Source organism: Podarcis cretensis, assembly GCF_951804945.1.
Source record: "Podarcis cretensis genome assembly, chromosome: 14".
Classification (NCBI taxonomy): Eukaryota; Metazoa; Chordata; class Lepidosauria; order Squamata; family Lacertidae; genus Podarcis; species Podarcis cretensis.
Window position 1 is genome coordinate 1,457,434 of NC_137183.1, and position 23,121 is coordinate 1,480,554.

Below are 23,121 nucleotides of genomic sequence, written 5' to 3' on the forward strand. Positions count from 1 at the left end.
GAACCAGTGACACTCCAGATGCTCCAACATCCTGTCATTCCCAGCCAGCATGGCCATTGTCAAGGCAGATGGTCAGGGATGATGTTCATAAGCTATCCCTGTTTTAGATAGAGGAGGATGGATTCCTTCCTGCCTCTGCTAAAACTTTTCAAATTGGTACTGGACATTTCTACCTATCCCCTTCTCCCATTGAAGCCCAACCCTCTAGCATTGGCACCGCGTTGGCTCAACAGGGCTTTGAAGAATGCTGCCCATCTTATCTAGGATCTGTGTCCAAGACTAGAAGCACTGTTGATTGGACACTGCAGTTGAGGAACCACGCCAAAGGCTCTGAGCAACTGACACTATCTTCCCATCTCCTGCCAGGTCCCAGGTCCAAGACTGAAAGGATAAAACAATCAAGACATCTGTTTTTGCACCACATCAAAAGTATGCTTTTCTTCCACCATTTTTCATCCATTGTGGTGCAACAACTCTGTGGCCACCCTGCTGCCTTGTGGAGGTTTCAGTTCTCTTTGCCATATGTCTGTTGATTGAATGCATCCCTGCTGGGTACAAAGAAACCACATTGCTTCTCTCCATCTCAAAGAGCATCTTTCTTTGGGTTTCCCATCTACTTAGAATAGCCAATATGTCAGCTGCAGCTGTGCCTGCCTCCTCCTTCCATCCACCCACTTGATTAATGTTGCTCTTCCAGGTGGTGTTGACTCGTAATATTGCTTTCACTGTGTGTGGAGAAGATGGGTCTTCTGTCACCCTCCTGAATGCTCCTTCTCTCAAAGCTGACAAATCCACTTTGCTTTTGATATACTCTGAGAACCTCTCCCTGCAGTGTGCTTTATGTTAAATGATTTGGGATGAACCCTGCTCTAAGGTTCACTGTGCCTACCACGTCCATCTGTCAAGTCCAATGGCTGTTTTAAGCTTAAGCATTTGGGTCATGGCTTGGGTTCTGCATAGATAAGTTTGGGAGGAGAGGAAATCAGAGTCCTCTGAAACCTTTCAGTTGTGAGATGGGTTAGCAGATGTTCAGAGCAGGTGTTCTGTTCTAGATTAATCTTGTTGAAATCATTTGCCCCCTTGTAAATTTGGTTTCTCTCCAAGTTAAAGAAAACTGAAGGAATACCATAGGGGCTTTGTGCATTGGTCAACCTCTACAGTGATACTGAGACAGTGAAACACAGTAAAGTACACAACTTTTGAGCACAGTAAGAAGATACAGTTTTGACTGACAGGCAGAAGACAGTGTAGAGTCATAGAACTGTAGAGCTGGAAGCTACCCAAGGGTCATCTAGTCCAACCCCTGCAATGCAGGAATCACAGCTCAAGAATTCCTGACAGCTGGCCATCCAACCTCTGTTAAAAAACTTCCAAAGAAGGAAAGTCTATTATCTTCTGAGGTAGTCTGCTCCACTATCAAAGATCTCTTACCAGCAGAAAGTCCTTCCTAATGTTTGGTTGGGATCTCTTTTATTGTCATTTGAATCCATTGGTTTGGATTTTATGCTCTGGAGCAGCAGAAAAGAATCCTGGTCTATTTTCCATGTAAAATCCCTTCAGCTGTTTGAAGATGGTCTCATAACTCATAATTTATCCTGAGTGTCTGGTACTCAAACCTCCCTGTATGCGGAGGTTCTGTTTTTGGTTTACTGTGGTTAATTGCATTGATAGATCCATCCTATATAAGAATTGCATTTGCTGGATCTGACAAGCCCTCTGCTTCTCTTTGTGACCCAGCTGATGCCTCTAAGAAGCCCACAAAGAAGGAGGGGGAAAGATTTTCTCTGGCTGTCAGTCTTCAGCCACTGCAGTTCAGTGACATAAAGCCTCTGATTATCATGCCTAAGGCCCCATTCACATCATACATTTAAAGCACAATGATTCCTCTTTAAACTCTTATGCCTTTCCCCAAAGAATTATGGGTGCTGTAGTTTGTAAAAGGTGCTGAGAGTTGTTAGGAGACCCCTTGTTCCCCTCACTGAGCTGCAATTCCCACTGGTTTAACAGTCAACCCCTCTTCACAGGGATCTCTGGGACTTATAGCACAGGGAAGGAAATAAGGGTCTTTAACAACTCCCACCACACTTTACAAACTAGAGCTCCCAGAATTCTTTGAGGGGGGCCATGGCTGTAGGGGATGATATTAACTTTGTTGCAAAAATGGATTGTTGCTTCAATCAGCCCTGGTAAGTCTATCCTACAGGAGGATTTTAAAAGGAACAATGGTGGTTCCAAGCTAAACGCGTGCCTATGCTAAAGGCATTTTGGCAGGCTCCCTTCATTTCTCTCCAGTAATTGTTAACATGCACATTTGCCAATTTGTCAACTTCTACAAGGGTCATTTCTGAAGGGTTGACACTCTGATTTTTTGGAGTCCCCTCCATGTGGCACTCAATCCCAGTAGTGGAGCAGACACCCAACGATGAGCGCTATGGCATGTGCATAGAGTGGATGGAAGCTGAATTCACCAAGTCACCTCTGTGGTTAGGAGTGTCTTATGCCAGCTTTGTCACTCCCTGCCAGAACTGAGCCACTTTCTTACATGTCCACCACGTATCTGGATTAGAAGCTAACATTCTGCACCCTCTTCAACAGTTGGATGAGTAGGAGGAGCTAATATGCACTAAGTAGAGGCATGAGGTGCCATTTTTGCACTATTCATAAATCAGTCCAGATTTTCGGTGAAATGTTTGCGTGACCAAGCTAGGGCACCTATGTGTGTGAGTGTGTTAAATCTGCTCCACTTCCATAAGAGTCTTTTTGGGAAATAATACCCAGAAACACAGAGCGACCAATTTCTTCTTAATGGAGCTTCTCAAAGAGTCCTGTGCTTCTCCAGCTGTGAAATCAGAAGAGGGCAAAAGAAATGTAGGGGGCGACCACACTTGAAACACTCTGTGTACTGTTCTCTGGCCACCACACCTCGTGTGTGTGTGTGTGTGTGTGTGTGTGTGAGAGAGAGAGAGAGAGAGAGAGAGAGAGAGAGAGAGCTGGAAAAGTTGCATAAAATGAAAAAGAAATAATCAGGATGCTGGAGCAACTACATCAACAATAATTCTTTTATTTGGAGCTTTTTAATTTAGAAAAAAGGCAAGAAAGTGGGAACATGATAGAAGTGTCCATGCTTGGTGTGGAGAAAGTAGGCAGAAATAAGTTTTTATCTTTCCAAAGGGGGGTGTATGTCATCCAATGAAACAGACAAAAGGAAGCACTTTCTTTGCATAGTGCATAGTTGGACCATGGAATTTTCCACCACAGTATGTACTAGTGGATATCAACAACTTGGCTTTAAAAGGGGATTAGACAAATTCATGGAAGATAAAGGCACTTGATGGGATGGCAGCACAGGAATCTTTTGTGCAATATGGGGTTTGTACCCACAACAATGAGAGTAAGAGTCTCATGCTCTACTAACTGAGCTCAAGTGCAATACCGTCATACCTTGGATCCCAAACGCCTTGGTACTTGTCCGTTTTGGCTCCCAAACGCCAAGCGAGTGTTCCGGTTTTCGAACGTTCTTTGGAACCTGAACATCCGATAGGGCTTCTGTGGCTTCTGATTGACTGTAGGAGCTTCCTGCAGCCAATTGGAAGCTGTGCCTTGATTTCTGAACGTTTTGGAAGTCGAACGGACTTCCGGAACGAATTCTGTTCAACTTCCGCATGTACCACTGTACATGCTTTCCCCATCCTCATTTAATCCCCCCAACAACCCTGTGAGGTAGGTTATAATGAGTGGCACCAGGAAGAATTTTCTGACTGTACTTCCAGGAGGAAAAGATCCCTGGCTAGTTGCTGGCAGAGATACGGTAATTATGTGGTGATTAATGACAACCAAGACATAAAGGGAGATAGGGAGATAAAGGGTTAACCTCACATGCTCTGAAGAAGACTGTTCTTCAAACTGAGGACAATAGGTTTGTGCCCAGACACCAATAGTCTTGAAGATTAGCATCATAGAATCATAGAATCATAGAATCATAGAGTTGGAAGAGACCACAAAGGCCATCGAGTCCAACCCCCGGCCAAGCAGGAAACACCATCAGAGCACTCCTGACATATGGTTGTCAAGCCTCTGCTTAAAGACCTCCAAAGAAGGAGACTCCACCACACTCCTTGGCAGCAAATTCCACTGTCGAACAGCTCTTACTGTCAGGAAGTTCTTCCTAATGTTTAGGTGGAATCTTTTTTCTTGTAGTTTGGATCCATTGCTCCGTGTCCGCTTCTCTGGAGCAGCAGAAAACAACCTTTTCCCCTCCTCTATGTGACATCCTTTTATATATTTGAACATGGCTATCATATCACCCCTTAACCTCCTCTTCTCCAGGCTAAACATGCCCAGCTCCCTTAGCCGTTCCTCATAAGGCATCGTTTCCAGGCCTTTGACCATTTTGGTTGCCCTCCTCTGGACACGTTCCAGTTTGTCAGTGTCCTTCTTGAACTGTGGTGCCCAGAACTGGACACAGTACTCCAGGTGAGGTCTGACCAGAGCAGAATACAGTGGCACTATTACTTCCCTTGATCTAGATGCAATACTCCTATTGATGCAGCCCAGAATTGCATTGGCTTTTTTAGCTGCCGCGTCACACTGTTGGCTCATGTCAAGTTTGTGGTCAACCAAGACTCCAAGCATCAGGTCAGCTAAGCCTCCCCTGTTTTAACTACTTCTGGAATTGGGACTAGCTGTGATTTGGGTAATCTGTCTGCCAATTAAACTTCACCTAGAAAGCGAATTGAATGCTGGCATAAACGTACATTAACTAACATTAACCAGCAGGCTGAAAAATAATACGAAAGTGTATCTAATTATTTGAGATTAAGAAAGATTACAAATGGATAAGGTTTCTCTGCTTATTAAGAATGGTTATTTTATATTACTTTGAAAACCATCCTTTCTTTGGGATGCTGGCTACAGAAGTGAAGCTACATTCCTGAGCATGGGAAGCCACTTCTGTCTCAAAGAGACAGACACAAGTTTTCAAGGCAGAGACGGTTAAGGTGGAGACCAGTATGGCAAAGATATTGCCCAATATCCCACTGTTGGTAAAGGTAAAGGTAAAGGTACCCCTGCCCGTACGGGCCAGTCTTGACAGACTCTGGGGTTGTGCGCCCATCTCACTTAAGAGGCCAGGGGCCAGCGCTGTCCGGAGACACTTCCGGGTCACGTGGCCAGCGTGACATCGCTGCTCTGGCCAGAGCCAGAGCCGCACACGGAAACGCCGTTTACCTTCCCGCTGGTAAGTGGTCCCTATTTATCTACTTGCACCCGGAGGTGCTTTCGAACTGCTAGGTTGGCAGGCGCTGGGACCGAGCAGCGGGAGCGCACCCCGCCGCAGGGATTCGAACCGCCGACCTTTCGATAGGATGAGCAACTGAAAGAGCTCAGAGCTAATATGTGTAAAATGCTCAGACCAAATAATAAACCGGGCCTTTGGGGGGAAATACTGATCAAGATTGCCTGGGCAGGAGAGTGAAATGGTAGCAGAGGATGGAATGGAGAAGACCTCCACCTGCCTGGAGGAGTGAAATAGACAAATGACAGAGTTGTGATGCCAGAGGAGTGAGATGAAACTATTGACAGAGATAGTAAGAAACATCTTGAGATGGCAGAGATCGAGCCGAGAGAGAAAGGATCCTGTGTACAAGTTGGAGTGACTTCAGAGGAAAAACCTGGCAAGCCTCTGGCAATTATTCTGGAAAAATAATGGAAGAACAGGAAATGGGAGGAACTTTTTTCTAAATAAGGATGGGAAATCATGACCAACAGGAAATGGGATTGGAAGATATGGCATGAATGAATATACAACAAATAAATAACTATTGGTTATTATCCTAATAATGGGTTTTGGAATTCCTTGAAGATAAAGCCATTATATTGGACTGGAAAAAGACTATTCTCAACATTTAGCAACAATAACAATTGAAGAGCCCCCTTTGGACTTTTTGTGTGGAAAAGAAAATGAATGGGGTTGGAGATTAGGAAAATACTGTCTAGCAGATTGAGGAACAGCTGGATATTACCTTGGAATATAGCTGGATGCCATTCTGGAGTGAAAACTTTGAATAACTTACACACATAATTGACAGATGGTGAATCAGAAGTTCTCTTTATTTATTTTCCTTCTCCCTTGCTTTCCTTTTCTGTTCCCTTTTCTTTATTTCTTGTGCCTTTTCTTTCTCCTATGCATTCTATTTGCCTATGTTTTGTTTTTTGAGGTCCTCTATTCTGGGTTAAGGAGAGTACACACAGGAAGGTGATGAATGTTGGGTGAAAGACCCTGCGTGAGAGGCAGGGAAGGGAAGATTTCCCAGGATGGGAGAAGAAAGGGAAGCTCCCAGGTGAGAGGTGGGAGGGGCCACACCCTTTGTGTGAGACAAGGGTTAAGATCTACCTCTGACAGAGGGCTTTGTATTTTTTTTTCTTTTTCGTTATTTTTTTTTAATTTTTATTTAGACTAGTCTGTTTTTTATTGTAATATATGCTGAAAAGTTTCAATAAAAATAAATTAAAAAGGGAAAACTTTATGGCTGTAAGCTGTTTGACAGTAGAACGGACTCCCTTGGAATGTGATGGACTCTCCTTCCTTAGAGGTTTTTAAGCAGAGGTTGGATGGCCACAAGTCAGGGATGGTTTAATTGAAATTCCTCCATTGCCTGCATTGGACTCGATGACTCCTGAGATCCCTTCCAGCTCTGCAGTCCTATGATTCTATGACTGGAGGCATTGAGCGGCTTCCTGGCCAAGTGGGAGGATTTGATCCCTGGTTTCTAAGTTCCTAGTCTGAGACTCAAACGGCTTCACACCTTGCAGTAAACCATCTTTTATTTTTAAACTGAAGGACTAAATTTGCTTTTCTTCATTATTCATTTTAGTGCTGATGAGCGCTTTGATGCTACATTTCATACCAATGTTTTGGTGAACTCGTCAGGATACTGCCAGTATCTCCCCCCAGGTAAGAATGGTATTTTGCCGTGTGAAAATTCTGCTTTGCAGGGAACCTGGTGTGTTTTCATAGATGAGGAGAGGAGATCAGGAATCAGTCAGACAAGAGGCAGACAGAAGTCCCTTATACAGCCATAACAGCTTTTGCCACCACCTCAGTAATGTCAGGATGGAAGAAGAAAGACATTCTTCTTTGGCTCAGATTAAATGCAACCCAAGATAGAGAAAACTCAAAGCATCAGTGGTTGCCTTTTTATTGAAGGTAGTGCTGTGCTGAACCCCCCCCCCTTTCCTACCCAACCATTCCCCATCATTTAATGAAAAATGAAATTGCATTCAAAAATTATGCAAGGAGAGAGAAAATTTAGTTGATTGGGTTGGGTGGAATATTTTGTTTGTGTGTGTCATGTTTTTCTTTTTCTTTTGAGGTGGCCAAGGGGTGTTTGTGACTGTCCTTCCTTTCATTCTTCAAATCATTTCGCCAGCTCTATGCAGCCTTCCTGGTGCCCATGTGTCAGTCAAATCATGAAGTGCCTCCTTTTTCAGATCAGGAAGTCTAGACAGCCAGGGAGGCTGCAAAGTGCTGGGGAAAGACCACTCCCACTCCTGGGGTGAATTTATAAGCCAGTTCTTCCCCAAACTTCCCCCTCTTCTTCACTGTGGCACCCTCCCTATGCAGTGTGGGTTTTTCTAGTCACCCGTAAAAGGGACTGAGTAGGATTTTCTTTTTTATAGCTCCTCATTGGCCTTGGAATTCCTCTTTTTGCCTGCTTCATACAGTTGGGAGTAATGTATTTAGAATGGCATCTAATTTCTTTCCATCTGGTGTCTGGTTTGAGTAGGAAAGAGAAATTAAAGATCTAGTGGGCTAAAATCCTGAGGCATTTATGCAGTGAGGGCACTATTTGGCCACCCTGCACAGCATTTGCTTGGCGGGTTATCGGGGATGCCCTGTGGGCTTTGCATGTGCACCAGGATGAATGATAAGCCAGCAGAGCCATGATGCGCTTGTTAGGTTAACAGACCCAAGGTCTTGGCAGCAGGGAGGAAGAATTCACTTGAGCCCTTGCTGCGTGGTCACATGAGACACCTGGAAACATGCCCAGGAGTTGGGAGGGAGATGATTCCTCCCTCCTTAGGGAACTTTTCTGATTGGACTATGTACAATTTTGGTGAATGGGTTTTTTCTGCAGATCCTCTATATTGCTATGTTTTAAATGGATATAACCTTTCCCCACTTTAGTCTTTGTGCCTTGGGTCTCCTTTATGGGTGTGATGGAAATGCTTCCTGGAAATAGACACACATGCAAATACCTTGGTCACAGAATTCATCTGCAATGAGCAGATGAATTCAACATTATCCCCAATACTGTATTCAAAAGAAGCTAGAAAGATTTCAGCACAAGTGAGAATGCTTTCTTGGTGGTGGTGGCCCCCAGATTGTGGAACACCTTCCCTTCTGAGGTGCGCCATCATGGAACCGTTTTTGGCATCATGTCAAAGTGTTTTTCTTTACCCAGGGCTTTGGGTGAGTGGATGTTTACCCTGTTGGTGTGCTTGGGTTGCCCTCCAGTTTTGCTGCCCTTGCAATGGTATCAAGCTTTGTAGTTTCAATGAAATAGTTTGAACAGTTTGTATGTTGTTTTAAATTGTGATATTCCATGAGCCATTCAGTGATGGACAGGCAATAAACATACATAAATAAACCTTATGCGAGTTCATTTTCTAACCATATGAATTTTTCTGGCGTCTCAATTCACACAAGATCATTTCAGTGTGTTGAATTCACTGAAGGTGTGAATCAGTCACAACTGCAAATAATCATGTGAAGTGATGCCTTTGTTCCTGCAGCTGCAATGGATCTGTGAGGTTCACATTTGGAAATACCTGAGGTTGAGCATTTATGTGCGTATGAAATAATTCAGTGGTGGCTGGGTGGCTGGGTGTAAGTGGAAATGTTGTTTTGTGAAATAAAAGCGAAATGAACAACAATCCTCAAATGAGAGAGTACAGAATGTCACTGTTTTGATAACGACGGTGCTGACCTTGATACCCTTATTTTCATTCAGCTTTGGGGAAAAACACTTTCAAGCAGATCAGTTGTTTTAAATGTCAGAGGGTGGGGGCATTTTCCTGCGAGCAGCTATACAAAAGGGAGAGAGAGAATTGCTGAGAAATGTCTGCTCATATATATACATATATTCCCTTCATCCGAAACATCCATCTAGGAATATTCAAGAGTTCTTGCTCCATAGATGTGCGCTGGTTTCCTTTTGATGTCCAGAAATGTAAATTGAAGTTTGGATCCTGGACTTACGGTGGATGGTCTTTGGATTTGCAAATGCAAGAAGCAGAAATATCTGGATACATTTCAAATGGCGAGTGGGATTTAGTCGGTAAGCTGTATGGATATTCCTAAATGCAGTTGCCTTCAGTTCAGTCAGGGAGATTCGCTTCCAGAGATGGAACTGATGTGCCTTAGAATGAACCTTGTCAGTGGCATCGGGATACTCTCTTGGGTCCTGTTTAAATGTTTAGCTGAGCCTTTTTATGTCAATCTTCAATTCCATCTGAAACACAAGTAGTTTTAGATCATTGTCATCATGTTCACACACATTTCTGTTCCTTGGATTTTCAGATTGCGGGAAAGTGCTCCAAAGATTAGGGAAGGATCATAATATTCCTTGAACAATACGAGGGTGGGCCAGTCCTCTCTCCTACATGTTTAATTTAAAAATAAAATAGGATGCTAGCTCTCAGTGGTCCAGTGCTTTGCTGGAAGAACCTTAGAAGAGACTGCTGGATCAGGTCAATGGTCCATCTCACCCAGTATCATGTCAACATGTTTTTCTTTGCCCAGGCTCTTCTTTACTTAGATGTCTGTCGGAAACCCTCAAGCAGCACTTGATCACAAGAGCCCTCTCTCCTCCTGTGATTTCCAGCAACTGATATGCAGAAGCATTGCTGCCCTTGACAGGAGGCAGAGCATAACCATCCCTGCTAGTAGCTGCTGGTAGCCCTCTTCTGTGTATTGATCTAATCCTCTTTTAAAGTCATCCAAGTTGGTGGCTATCACTGCCTCCTGGGGGAAGAAGGTCCAGAGTGCTGCATGATGAAGAAGTACTTTTTCTTCCAACATTCAGCTTCATGGCATGTCCATGAGTCTGGCAGAGTAGAAACTTTATTAATTGTTTTATTACTCTCCCTTCACCATAAGTTCCCAGAATGTATTGTAGCAATTTATAATGAAATATTTAGAACAGTTTAAAGGAAAGTAAACTAAAACACAGTAAGCTATTTTATACTGAGTTGGTCCTTTAGTTCATCTATCTCAGTGTTTCCCAAACTGACTGGCAGCTGCTCTCCAGGATTTCAGGTGAGGGGATTTCCCAGTCCTACCTGGAGAATTGAACTGGGAATAGAACCTGTGACCTTCTTCGTGCAAAGCAGATGCTCTACTGCAGAGCTACAGCTCTGTTTGAATGAAAGGGCTTGGGGGTAAAACTTGCAAAAATTGGCTAAGGGATTTGGGCCTTTCTTCTCTAAAGCACCTAAAGGATAAGCAGAATCTCAGTTAATGCTCTTATACATTGCCTGCATTATCAGTGTTTAATTCTCATAAGCCTGAAGATGAATTTAGCCCCTTGCATTATACAAGTCTTCAAAACAGGCTAAACAGTTTGAACATGCTGCTCTGCACCACACACTTATCTGGAGTTTGCACTGCCCAGGTAGATGCAAACTGCAGCCCAGTGAGAGTGATGTAATAACTGAGAAAGGGCACAGGTGTTGGGTGAAATCAGGCCCGATCTTTTTTGAATACAGAAGGTAAGCAGAGTTGGCATGGCAGTAGGGTAAGGATCACTTCCTCCTTCCCCTCAGCCCCTGCCATTGCAAAGGCACCTTACTGGGTTGGGGAAGTGCCAGCCTCGCTCCATGGGAATCACACAGCATTGAACCCTGTTGAGGTGTAAGCCAAGCATCCAGGTTCTCACTGGGCATCCAGAGACAGAGATTCCAGTCAGGCAGAGGCCCCAGCATGAGCTTAGGGCATCCCTCAGCCAGCACTCCCCTCAGGCCCCTTATGGGGGCCCACCTTTCCAATGCTATTCTTGCCCAATGTCATTTCTGCCAAATTATACAGAATTCATTCAATGCTAAACATAAGTCCACTTGGGGAAAGGTGACCCCCATCCCAACCAGTGGAGCAATTGAGATTGGGAGGGGGAAATCCTTTCCAGCCCTGTCAACCAGTGGCCTAGAAGACCCAGTGAAATGGTAATTCTCATGGCAAAACGGCCTTCCCTTTCCTCATGAGATCTCACAGGGGGATCCCTATTCTACCTTAGAAGTGTACTGCCAAGGAGATGTAATTCTACCTCCCTCTTGTTTTCTTGGCTTCTGGTCACCTTGTGTGCAGGTCACACCCAGAATGAGGCTAACAGACCATGGCCTTCCCCCAAAGAAACCTAGGAACTGTAGACTGGTGCGGGTGCTGAGAAGTCTCTTGTAGAAGTACATCTCTCAGGTGTTTCTAACTCTAAGGAAAGAGAGTGAGTTACCAGGGTGAGGAAGAGGAGCCCACTGTTCATACAGATGCCCTGTCTCGTAAGCCATTGAGGCTACAAGTCGGAGTAACATCTGGGTGATCACCCTCCACTGATGGCCACAAAAGTTTGCCTTCCCCAATACGTCTCAGGACAAATCTTGGTCATTTGGGGGTTAACAATATGGTGGTTAGGACAGCAAAAGTGGAATTGTTCCATTACAAGCAGCACTGCCTGTAGTATTAGCAAAACAAATTAAAACAGAACAAAGAAGCCTCTTCTACCAAGGGATGGCTTACACACAGCGGCAGCAAAGCTTGACAAAATCCAGGCAGTTTCCTCCACCAACCACTGACCAGAGCTAGATTTGCTTAGCTTCAGCAAGGTGGATACCTCAAGAGTATTTTGACCAGGAAGGAGTAACATTTTTTTGCTACTAGGTAGTGGCTGACTGATCAGGGGTGCTATGATTGGAGTCAGCAGTGAGTGGGACCTGGGTTCACACACACACACACACACACACACACACACGAAGGAGATATGCAGGGAGGAGAGTGTTGGTTAAGCCCTGCTAGCTCTGCATCATCCTAAGAACATATGAAGAACCCTGCTGAATGGCCCATCTAGTCCAGCATCCTGTTCTCACAGTGGCCAACTAGATGCCAGACAAGCAGGGCATGAAGGCAACAGCATTCTTCCTACTTGTGATTTACAGTTACTGGTGTTCAGAGGCCTGCCACCGACAATAGTGGAAGCAGAACATAGTCATCATGGCTAGTAGTCACTGCTAGCCTTATCTTCCCCCTTACAGATGTGCTCCCTCAGCTGCTAAACCTCTGTTTGGTGGGGTGATGGGAGGCAGAGCAGTTTTACATGTGGGGGGAAGCACATGGGATGCTATCCTAACACACACTGTCATCCCCATCACAATCATACTGCTACTCTGACTTGTAGCCTCAACGGCTTACCAGACAGGGTGCCAGTATCACACAACCAAAGCAGTATTTGGTAGGCTGGAGAACGATAATTTCTGATGACAGATAATCATTTATTTGTATCAGTTGCTGTCCTTTGCTAAGCTCCCTGAATGGGGAGGCAGCAACCTTTGGAAGCAGGTAGTGATGTTGGTGGTAACAGAGGGGCGGCTGGAGGATCCATGTGGGCTTCAGTGAAGTTCTGCCAGGGCACAGATGGCCTGGGAGCCATGAGGTGCCCACATCTGCTCTCAGCAATAACCCTGGGAGACTTTTCTTAGTAACTGCTTTGGTGAAATTCACAGGAGACCTTTTGTCCCACCCCCACAGGTGTTCCCGGGAAAAGAACCGAATCTTTCTATGACTGTTGCAAAGAGCCTTATCCAGATGTGACCTTTACGGTGACGATGCGACGGAGGACTCTGTATTATGGGCTCAACCTTCTCATCCCCTGTGTGCTGATCTCAGCTCTTGCCCTTCTCGTTTTCCTGCTTCCAGCCGACTCTGGAGAGAAGATTTCACTTGGTAAACATATTATTCTATTTGTTTTTAAGCAAAGCTATTTTGCATGCATTTTCGGCTTAAATGTCACAGTCAGTTTCTGGCAAGGAGAAAGTAGTTACAAGTGGAAACTCTCAAGAAGTCACAGAATGCATGGCCCAGGGATAGAGAGAGAAGGAAGATGAATGAAAAGGGGACAGAACCTATTCATGGCACAATCACAGAAGGAGGGATGCTGCAGTGCAGACTGTATATGTACCCTGGAAATGGGATGGATGAATCTGTCAAATGCAATTTCTTTCACTTTCATCCCCCCCCCCCCATTCTGAAGTTCAGTTCACTACATTTCTGCACCAGTTTGCATTTTTTAAAAAGAAGGAAATGTGTCTGTAGTTCTAATGCAGATTTTAAATTCATCCATTTGTTGCATGAATTTTGGCTAGGCATTTTTCAAGTATCCCCACCCTCATGAGGGATATTGTACTATTTTTCTGCTAATGTATTGGGATGTGTGGCTGAGTAGGGACAACAGACATAAAGTGTCTCCCCTCCTTCTCCTAGGATGATGTTGGCTGCACCCCATTCCATGCCTCGTTAACCCTAAACCCAGGCAATAGCAGCACCCCGTACCTCCACCAGCTGCCCCCTCTGACCCAGAAACATGGTGCTGCTGTTTGTTCTTTGCACAGCCACTCAGTCCCACCACAGGAGAAGTCAAGATACTCCAACCGCCTTCAATTAGGGGAAGGTGTGAGAGGGCTGTGTGGGTGTGGGCAGGTGTGCCATTGGGCCCCCCAATTTTTTTCAAGGAAGGGACCTCCTCAAAATTCCCTGGTGGCTGTGCGTGCACAGTTTAAGAAAGGTATTGACAAGCTGGAAGGTGTGCAGAGCACGATGACCAAGATGATCAAGGGTCTGGAAACCAAACCTTATGAGAAATGATTAAGGGAGCGGGGTATGTTTAGCATGAAGAAGAGAAGACTGAGAGGTGAACTATCTTGAAATATCTGAAGGGCTGCCATATGGAAGATGTAGCAAGCTTCTTTTTTTGCTGCTTCAAAGGGCAAAACCTGAACCAATGGATTACAAGAAAAGAGGTTTGAGCTCAATAATAGGAATAACTTTCAGATGGGAAGAGATTTGGTTCTTTGGTTATAATTATTTCTGCATTGCAGGGGGTTGAAGTGCATTACCCTTGGGATACCTTCCCACTCTACATCTCTATGATGGATTGTAGAGGCCTTGTAATTGTCCTCCAAAGACCACAGGCCTCTGATATAGGCCTATCAATTGTCTAGAATTCTCCTTGAGGAGTTCACAAGAGCTCTTCGTGTGGATTTTTTATCACGATCATCATCATCACCACCATCATTATAGCAGAGCAATGGAAGATATCTATCTCTATCTCTATCTCTCTATCTCTATCTCTATCATCTCTATCTATATTATCTCTCTATATATAACTTAAATGAAGCTTTAATTCTTTTTTTAAAAGTCTACTGTGGCTGAATTTAAGAAAAAAACAAACAAATAAACAATCCCAGGCTCTCAGTGCCCCACAGGCACTTCTTGCAACAGCCATGAACCCAGGGAAATATAGATGTAGGAAAAGAACAGCAGCCTCCCCGCCCCCTCAAACATTGCAGGTTTTGAAAGGATCAAACTGTGTACATACCATGAAAGCACATGACATCCCCAAAAGAATCCTGGGAGCTGTAGTCTGTGATTTCAAGCTCTGTGAGGGGTAAACTATAGTTTCCAGGGATTTTTTTTTTGGGGGGGGGGAGGAGTCGTGCTTAAAATGTATGGTGTATACACAGCCCCAGTCCATCATCTTGGTTCAAAATGGCATCCAACCGTATCCCAACATAGAAGAAAGCCTGCTTCTTGATCTCAAAAACAATCATGTAAAATTTGCTTCTGGTTTTTTAAAAAGTATCCAAATCCATAGTGAACAAATAACTTTCAAAAATATATTGTAGAGAAACAGTTATTCTGTAAAAAAATAAAAGTACAGAATCCCAAGCCAGAATTAAGATTGCTGGAAGAAATATTAACAACCTCAGATGTGCAGATGACACAACCTTGATGGCAGAAAGTGAGGAGGAATTAAAGAACCTTTTATTGAGGGTGAAAGAGGAGAATGCAAAATATGGTCTGAAGCTCAACATCAAAAAAACTAAGATCATGGCCACTGGTCCCATCACCTCCTGGCAAATAGAAGAGGAAGAAATGGAGGCAGTGAGAGATTTTACTTTCTTGGGCTCCATGATCACTGCAGATAGTGACAGCAGCCACAAAATTAAAAGACGCCTGCTTCTTGGGAGGAAAGCAATGACAAACCTAGACAGCATCTTAAAAAGTAGAGTCATCACCTTGCCAACAAAGGTCTGTATAGTTAAAGCTATGGTTTGCCCAGTAGTGATGTATGGAAGTGAGAGCTGGACCATAAAGAAGGCTGGTCGCCGAAGAATTGATGCTTTTGAATTATGGTGCTGGAGGAGACTCTTGAGAGTCCCATGGACTGCAAGAAGATCAAACCTCTCCATTCTGAAGGAAATCAGCCCTGAGTGCTCACTGGAAGGACAGATCCTGAAGCTGAGGCTCCAATACTTTGGCCACCTGGTGAGAAGAGAAGACTCCCTGGAAAAGACCCTGATGTTGGGAAAGATGGAGGGCACAAGGAGAAGGGGACGACAGAGGACGAGATGGTTGGACAGTGTTCTCGAAGCTACCAGCATGAGTTTGACCAAACTTCGGGAGACAGTGGAAGACAGAAGTGCCTGGCGTGCTCTGGTCCATGGGGTCACAAAGAGTCGGACATGACTAAACAACTAAACAACTACAACAATGGGCATTTGTTCAGGGTTAAACTTTTGTTCTTGCTTTGTTTGCTATTATTGGGAAAGGACACATCTGCAAAAGATGGCTCACATTAGCATCTTTCCCTGTGCAAGTGATGAGCAATGAAAAAAAAGTACCAAAGGTCACAATTCACAACCCTACAAAAATACACAGAAGGGAGGAGAAACATTCTGGGCTCTTTCCAAGTCAATAATGAATATGATAATAGTAATAGTAGTAGTAGTAATGCAATTAAGGCTGCACATATAGGAAACAAAGGAAGCCTGCTGTCAGGACTGGAGTCAGACGCAGGTCAGCAAGCAAGAAACAAGAGTTTCTCAGAGAAGCTAACTCTTTATTCAAAGAAATGGCATACAACTCAGCAATACATCCCAGCAGGTATTGCCCAGTAGAGCAGTTGCCAGGACTGAGCTTCCCCACCTTCACCCACCTCCAAGCCTCCTACTTTGCCAGAAGTTTCCCAAGCAGTCTCAAACTTCAACGGGGCATCTCCAATCTCTGTTCCACTCTGTGCATCACTCTGTGTGTCCTTGGAGACAAGTGGGGAGGGGAACTTGTCACAGTAGGACAAACTGTATTCTTCTGCAGCCTTTGCCCCACCCCCACCTCTGCTTCAGCCTCTGAGTCAGAACTGCTCTCTGTCACAGGCTCTCCTTGCTCACCAAATCCTGTTGCCCCTTCAGCCTCCAACAACTCATAGAATCATAAAATTGTAGAGTTGGAAGGAACCTCAAGGGTCATCCAATCCAACCCCTGCAATGCAGGAATCTCAGCTAAAGCATCCATGACAGATGATCATCCAACCTCTGCTTAAAAACCTCCAAGAAAGGAGAGTCCACCACCACTTGTGGGAGTCTGTTCCACTGCTGAACAACTCTTACTGTCAGAAAGTCCTGCCCTCCAGAGCAGGAGAAAACAGCTTGTTCCCTCTTCCATGTGACAGCCCTTGAGATATTGGAAGATGGCTGTCATATCTCTCTTATTCTCCTCTTTTCCAGGCTAAACATACCCAGCTCCTTCAAGCACTCCTCGTAAGGCTTGGTTTGTAGACCCTTGATCATTTTGGTTGCCCTCCTCTGCACACTTTTCAGCTTGTCAACATCCTTCTTAAATTGTGGTGCATGCCCAGAATTGGACACAGTATTCCAGATGTGGTCTGACCAAGTTAGAAGAGAGTGGTACTATTACTTCCCTTGATCTGGACACTAGGCTTTAGTTGATGCAGCCTAGAATAGCATTGGGGGTTTTTTTGCTGCTGCATCACACCGTTGACTCATGTTCAGCTTGTGGTCCACTAAGACCCCTAGATCCTTTTCAAATGTACCACTTATATTTATGCATCTGGTTCTTCCTGCCTAAATGCAGAACTGTACATTTGTCCCTATTGAAATTCATTTGTTAACTTGTGCCCAGTTCTCCAATCTGTTAAGGTCATTTTGAATCCTGATTCTGTCTTCTGCATTATTAGCTACCCCTCCCAGTTTGGTGTCATCTGCAAATTTCATGAGCATTCCCTTAATTCCTTTGTCCAAGTCTTTTTAATAAACACATTGAACAACAACGTGCCCAGGACACCACCATGCAGCACCCCACTTGTCTCTTTTCCCCAGGATGGTGAGGAACCATTAATGAGTACTCTTTGGGTTCAGTCAGTCATCCAGCTACAAATCCACCTAAAAGTTACCTCGTTCAACCTACATTTTACGAGCTTCCTCAGGGGGGACTTTGTCAAAAGCCTTACTGAAGTTAAGATACACTATGTCCACAGCATTCCCCATATCCACCCAATTTGTAACTCTATCAAAAAATGGAATGAGATTCATCTGACATGACTTGTTTTTGAGAAACCCATGCTGGGTCTTAGTCATCACAGCATCCTTTTCTAAGTGCTTACAGATTGACTGTTGAATTATGTGTTCTAGGACATTTTATGGTATTGATGTCAAGCTCACCGGTCAGTAGTTACCTGGTTTTTCTGCCTCCCGCCTTTTGAAGTTGGGGACATTTGTCGCCTCCAGTCTGCAGGGACCTCACCTGTTCTCTAAGAATTCTCAAAGGTCATAGACAAAGGCTCTGAGATTACACCCACAAGCTCCTTCATCAGGTTGATCAAGTTCATCAGGTCCTGGAGATCTGAATTCATTTAAAGCAGCTAGGTGTTTCCTTACCACCTCTTTTCCTATATTGCGCTGCAGCTCCCTCCTTACACCATTTATTCTGTGGGCATCACTTTCCAGGTTGGGCATCACTTTCCTTTTGGGTGAAGACAGAGGCAAAGCAGGTGCTGAGCACTTCTACTTTCTCTCTGTCACCCAATAGCGTTTCTCCATCTTCTCCATACAGAGGACCTACAACTTGCTTGTTCTTCCTCTTGGTTCAAACATAGCCACAGAAACCTTTTAAATTATTTTAAACCTCTCTTGCAAGCTCATTCTGAGCTTTAGCCCTTCACCTTGCAACTGTTGGCTAGTTGTGTCTACTCCTCTTTTGTGATTTCCTCTTTCTTCCATTTCTTACACATCCTTGTTGGAGTTGTCTGCATTTGGAATTGTCTGCCTTCAATATTTCTCCTTATAGAATCTCCCATCCTTCTTGGACTCCCTTCTCTTTGACTATTTCTGACCACAGGATCTCACCCACATGTCCTAGTGTTATATGAGAGGGTGAGGCTTTTCTTTATCTTCTCTCTATATATCATGAATAATTTTATAAACTTCTATCATGTCACCTCTTACTTGCCTTTTTTCTAAATAAAAAAGCCCCAAGCTCTGCAACCTTTCCTTGTAGGGGAAGAAATACATATTTTCATTAGTATGTGAGCCTCTTAATAATTTCATTCCTCTTTTCCTCAACCCCGAGAGTGCCTTTATGTCCTGATTCCATACCAATACTTTGCCTTTCAGGAATCACCGTTTTACTCTCCCTCACAGTGTTTATGCTCCTGGTGGCTGAAATTATGCCAGCAACATCTGATTCAGTGCCATTAATAGGTGAGTAACAGCAGTATTAATGTTCAGTGAGCAATTTTATATTCAAACTTGCAACAAGGCCACAATAATATAGATCAGGAATTGTGTGTGTTCAGTAGATTTACTGGTTTAGAAGTCTTGGCTTATGGTTTGGGGGTAGGAAATTGCACAGTTGGCAAATATTCGGTGAGGAAAGAAATTACAATGCTTAAAAGTAAAAGGTTTATGCTGTGGTGCTGGTAGCCAATTAAGTGGTTAATTCTACTGCCATGACCCAGAGCCTCCAACATGTAGGGGCTTCTAATCTCTTCATTCATTCTATAAAAAGAGAGTCAGTGTGGTTACACCAGGGTTCAAATCCGCATTGGGTGACCTTGGGTCACTGCCTCTCAGTCTAACCCAACTCACAGATTTGTTGTGAGGATAAAATGGAGAAGGGGAGAACCAGAGACACCACCTTGGGCTCCTTGGAGGAGAGGTGAGGTATAAATGCAATGAATAAATAAAATGAATTAAATACTGCACATTTGCAGTAGTATTTCCTGTCTTGCACTCATCCTGTGCTTACTTTCTGGCAGGATAGAATAAAATGCCCATATCCACAGGGGGCTCTGGGCACTCCGTCCTTTGGATCCAGGATGTAGGGCTATCCAATAATTGTGGAGTTGGAAGGGACTACAAGGGTCACCTAGTTCAACTCCCTGCCATTCAGGAATCTCCCCAATGTAGGGCTCAAACCCATGATCCTGAGATTAAGTCTCATGCTCTACCAACTGCACTGTCCTCTCTCCCGTGGCTTTCCAGACTGTCCTTAGACTCAAGCTTCCATCAGTCCCCAGCCAGCATGGCCAATGGCCAGGAATGGTGGGAGTTGTAGTCCAACAGCGTTTGGACTACAATGTTAGACTATTAGGTGAATGACAGCTATTTGAAGTGGCATTGCAGCCTAAATTCTCCCCATAACCTGGTCATTATTTCCTCCTCCTCCTCCTCCTCCTCCTCTTCATCTTCTTCTCCTCTCCATTTGCAGCACAGTATTTTGCAAGCACCATGATTATTGTCGGACTTTCAGTTGTGGTTACCGTGATCGTTTTGCAGTATCACCACCATGATCCAGATGGGGGGAAAATGCCCAAGTGGGTAAGAGCCCAGACGATGCATATTTTCCACTCCCTGTCTATATATAACTGAAACCCTGCAGATCACAGTCCTGCTACAGGAGCAGGCAAGTCATTCTTGTTCCCCAGATATTAGTTGGATGAGGCAGCAAACGGAAATGGTTTGATAGCACATATGTTTTTGCAAGCATAGTTCAGCCATACATCAGAGATGGGGGACCTGTGGCCCTTCAGCCACCATGGCCAATGGTCAAGGATGATGGGAGGTGGAGTTCTGGAGGCAACAGGTCAGGAGCATTGCTAGTGAGTGGCTCAGGGGACCTGAACCTTGGATTTTTCTGCCTGGTCCCTGGTCTCCTATCCTTCTAACTTCAAAAAACATTTCTAAAAATCTTTACTTATGAAGTGGCTGGACGTGCTTCAAACTGCAGTCAGATCTCAGCCATTGGAGCAGATTCTACTCATCCCAAACAAACATATGTATGCATTTGTGTCTTCAGACTTCACTATGTTTAAATACATACTCCTTCTATGTTGTCAAATGAAAGGCAGTATGTTAGGCTGTATGGAATAAGGCATCAAGGTCCATCATGATGCCCTCTCAGGACTTCTGCTTGAGACCTTTGTGAGCTATTACCAATCAGGGCTGAGTGTGCTAGGCAAGATGGACCATTGATTTCGCTAATCACCAGGTAGTTTCTTAACAAACAAACAGTAGAGAGGATGAAGACAGGATATTCAAAAGTGGTTTATGAGTTTCTGTGAGATCTTTTTTTTGCATTAGGTGATATATATATCCCCAACATCTGGTTTAAGAATAGCTCTTAAACATTGCTGCACCGAGAGAGTTTGAACTGTCAATAAAAAATACAAAACTGAAGATGATTAAAAATAGTGTGTTAAATTTGATTGAAAACAGTATTTTGATTTTGGAGGGTTTGAGATGAAAACAGGAGGAAACTGGGCAAATTGCAAAGCCTAGACATTATTGTCTTAAGAGAGAGAGAGAGAGAGAGAGAGAGAGAGATCTGAACAAAAAGGTTTTTGTAAAGTAGTTTATCTGGAAGACACTTTGCACATGTGTGGCTCAGAAGCCAATGGGGAGGTTTGATTTCACAAGACCCTGGCTCATACACAGGGCCAGCCAAAAACATTTTGGCCCCTGAGGTGGACCCCAAAATGGAGCCCCTCTCCTCGCTAGGGAAGAAAGGGTGATGGAAGAACTACATCAGGAACGGGGCGGGGAGGAGAGAGAAAGATCTAAATTGGAATCTGCTGCCTCCGTGGATCCTGCTGCCTGAGGCGGTTGCCTCATCTTGCCTCATGGGTGGGCCAGCCCTACTCATACATTCAGCTAGGACAGTTTGGCAGTAGAAGAAGTAGAGAAGCAACAGGAGCCTTTTTGTAGCATCCAGTACAACCTGGGCCATCCAAGTGTGTACCTAATTAATATGATCTTTCCCTCACTCTTTTGAGGGGAGAATTGTGTAAGCTGGCCTTCATGTGACTGGCTAGTCATGTAACTAGCACATGTGGCCCTCCAGATGTTGCTGAACTAAAACTCCCATCATCCCTTACCATTGGCCATGTTGGCTGATGGAAGCAGGAGCCAAATAACATCTGGAGGGTCACAGGTAGGGATGGAAAGAATCATAGAACTGTAAAGTTGGTAGGGACCCCAGGGGTCATCCAGCCCAATGTCCTGCAATGAAGAATCACTGCTAAAGAATCCCTGGCAGATGGCCATACAACCTCCATTTAAAAACTTCCAGTGAAGGAGGGTCCACCACCTTCTACGGTAGTCCATTTCATAGTCCAACAGCACTTACTTTCTTTCTAAAGTTATCTAGCAACACCTGGAGAGCTACAGGCGCCCATCCCTGTTTCGGCTGGATATTCTAGGCATTGAACCTGGCACCTCCTGCATGCTAAGAATGTGCTCTTCCACTGTGCTTTGGGCTCCCCTTTAAAGACTGCTCCTCCTCCTCCACACTCTTGTAGTGCTAGCCCCCAACTGAATGTATGAACCAGAGTGGAGTGCAGGCACAGGGCTCATTGGTCAATGACCTTACCATTGCTAGACAAGCAAGTAACATGCAAGGGGCCAGATATCTTCCAAGATATAATAGCTACGGTGTGTTTTTATACATGTTTCCCAGACCAGAATCATCCTTCTCAACTGGTGTGCCTGGTTCCTGAGAATGAAAAGACCAGGGGAGGACAAAGTGCGACCAGCATGCCAGCATAAACAGCGTCGATGCAGTATGTCCAGCATAGATGTAAACACTGTGAGTGGGCAGCAATCCAGTAATGGGAATATGCTCTACATAGGCTTCAGAGGCCTGGAAGGTGTCCATTGCACCCCTACCACTGATTCCGGTGTGATCTGTGGGAGAATGACTTGCTCCCCGACTGACGAAGACAACCTCCTTCACAGTGGACATCCGTCTGAAACTGACCCAGAACTGGCAAAGATCCTAGAGGAGGTCCGATATATTGCCAACCGGTTCCGAGACCAGGATGAGGCAGAAGCCATTTGCAATGAATGGAAGTTTGCTGCTTCTGTTGTGGACCGCCTCTGTTTGATGGCTTTTTCGGTCTTCACAATAATTTGTACCATTGGCATCTTAATGTCGGCCCCCAATTTTGTAGAGGCTGTTTCTAAAGATTTTGCTTGACCTGCACTTGTGGACTTGCAAAAAAAGTTTTTTTTTATGTTGGCAATCTATTAAAATATGTTAAGTAGCAATAGCATATTCAGTGCACTTGGCTTATATAGGATGATTGGATGCAAACTTCTTTTGGGAGGTGCAGTCTAAGAAACGGACAGTATCAGTGTTAATAGCATTGGCAACTGCTGGGGCCTTCTGTATACTGCACCATCTCCCCAATTTACCAAATCTGGTGCCCAGAATAAAATATTTAAGTCTATTTGCATCTTCTTTGCATTGTTTATTTTTATGTTCCTATATGCCTTCACACTTTCCCACCCCACATGTTAGACACGGTCTTTATTTCAAAAGAGATGAGAACCAGAGGCCATTGGGATGGCAAATTGAGAACCAGGTCCTCATTTCCATACATGGAAAACTAGCATACCTGGAGTACATACAGAATATAGGCAACTCTGATCATTTGTGTTCCTGCCAAATGGTTACCAGATTTGGTCTTGATGACTACTGATAGGAACAGTGGAGGCTGGCCC

The 23,121-nt window shown here is 44.4% G+C and overlaps 1 protein-coding gene across 5 annotated transcripts in view; it reads left to right on the forward strand.

Moving 5' to 3' along the window:
- Positions 1-22,847, forward strand: part of LOC307202934 (neuronal acetylcholine receptor subunit alpha-7) — a 107,988-nt gene extending 85,141 nt beyond the window's left edge. For 4 of the 5 annotated variants that reach the window (XM_079953367.1, XM_079953369.1, XM_079953370.1 and 1 more), the window contains 6 exons: positions 6,873-6,952; positions 9,171-9,338; positions 12,794-12,988; positions 18,733-18,819; positions 19,829-19,938; positions 22,076-22,847. In XM_079953367.1, the coding sequence (XP_079809493.1) occupies positions 6,873-6,952; positions 9,171-9,338; positions 12,794-12,988; positions 18,733-18,819; positions 19,829-19,938; positions 22,076-22,594 (1,159 nt within the window). In that variant the 3' untranslated portion in view covers positions 22,595-22,847. The remainder of the gene's footprint in view (positions 1-6,872; positions 6,953-9,170; positions 9,339-12,793; positions 12,989-18,732; positions 18,820-19,828; positions 19,939-22,075) is intronic. The other variant, XM_079953368.1, reaches the window with a different exon arrangement.
- The last annotated feature ends 274 nt before the right edge of the window (positions 22,848-23,121 follow it).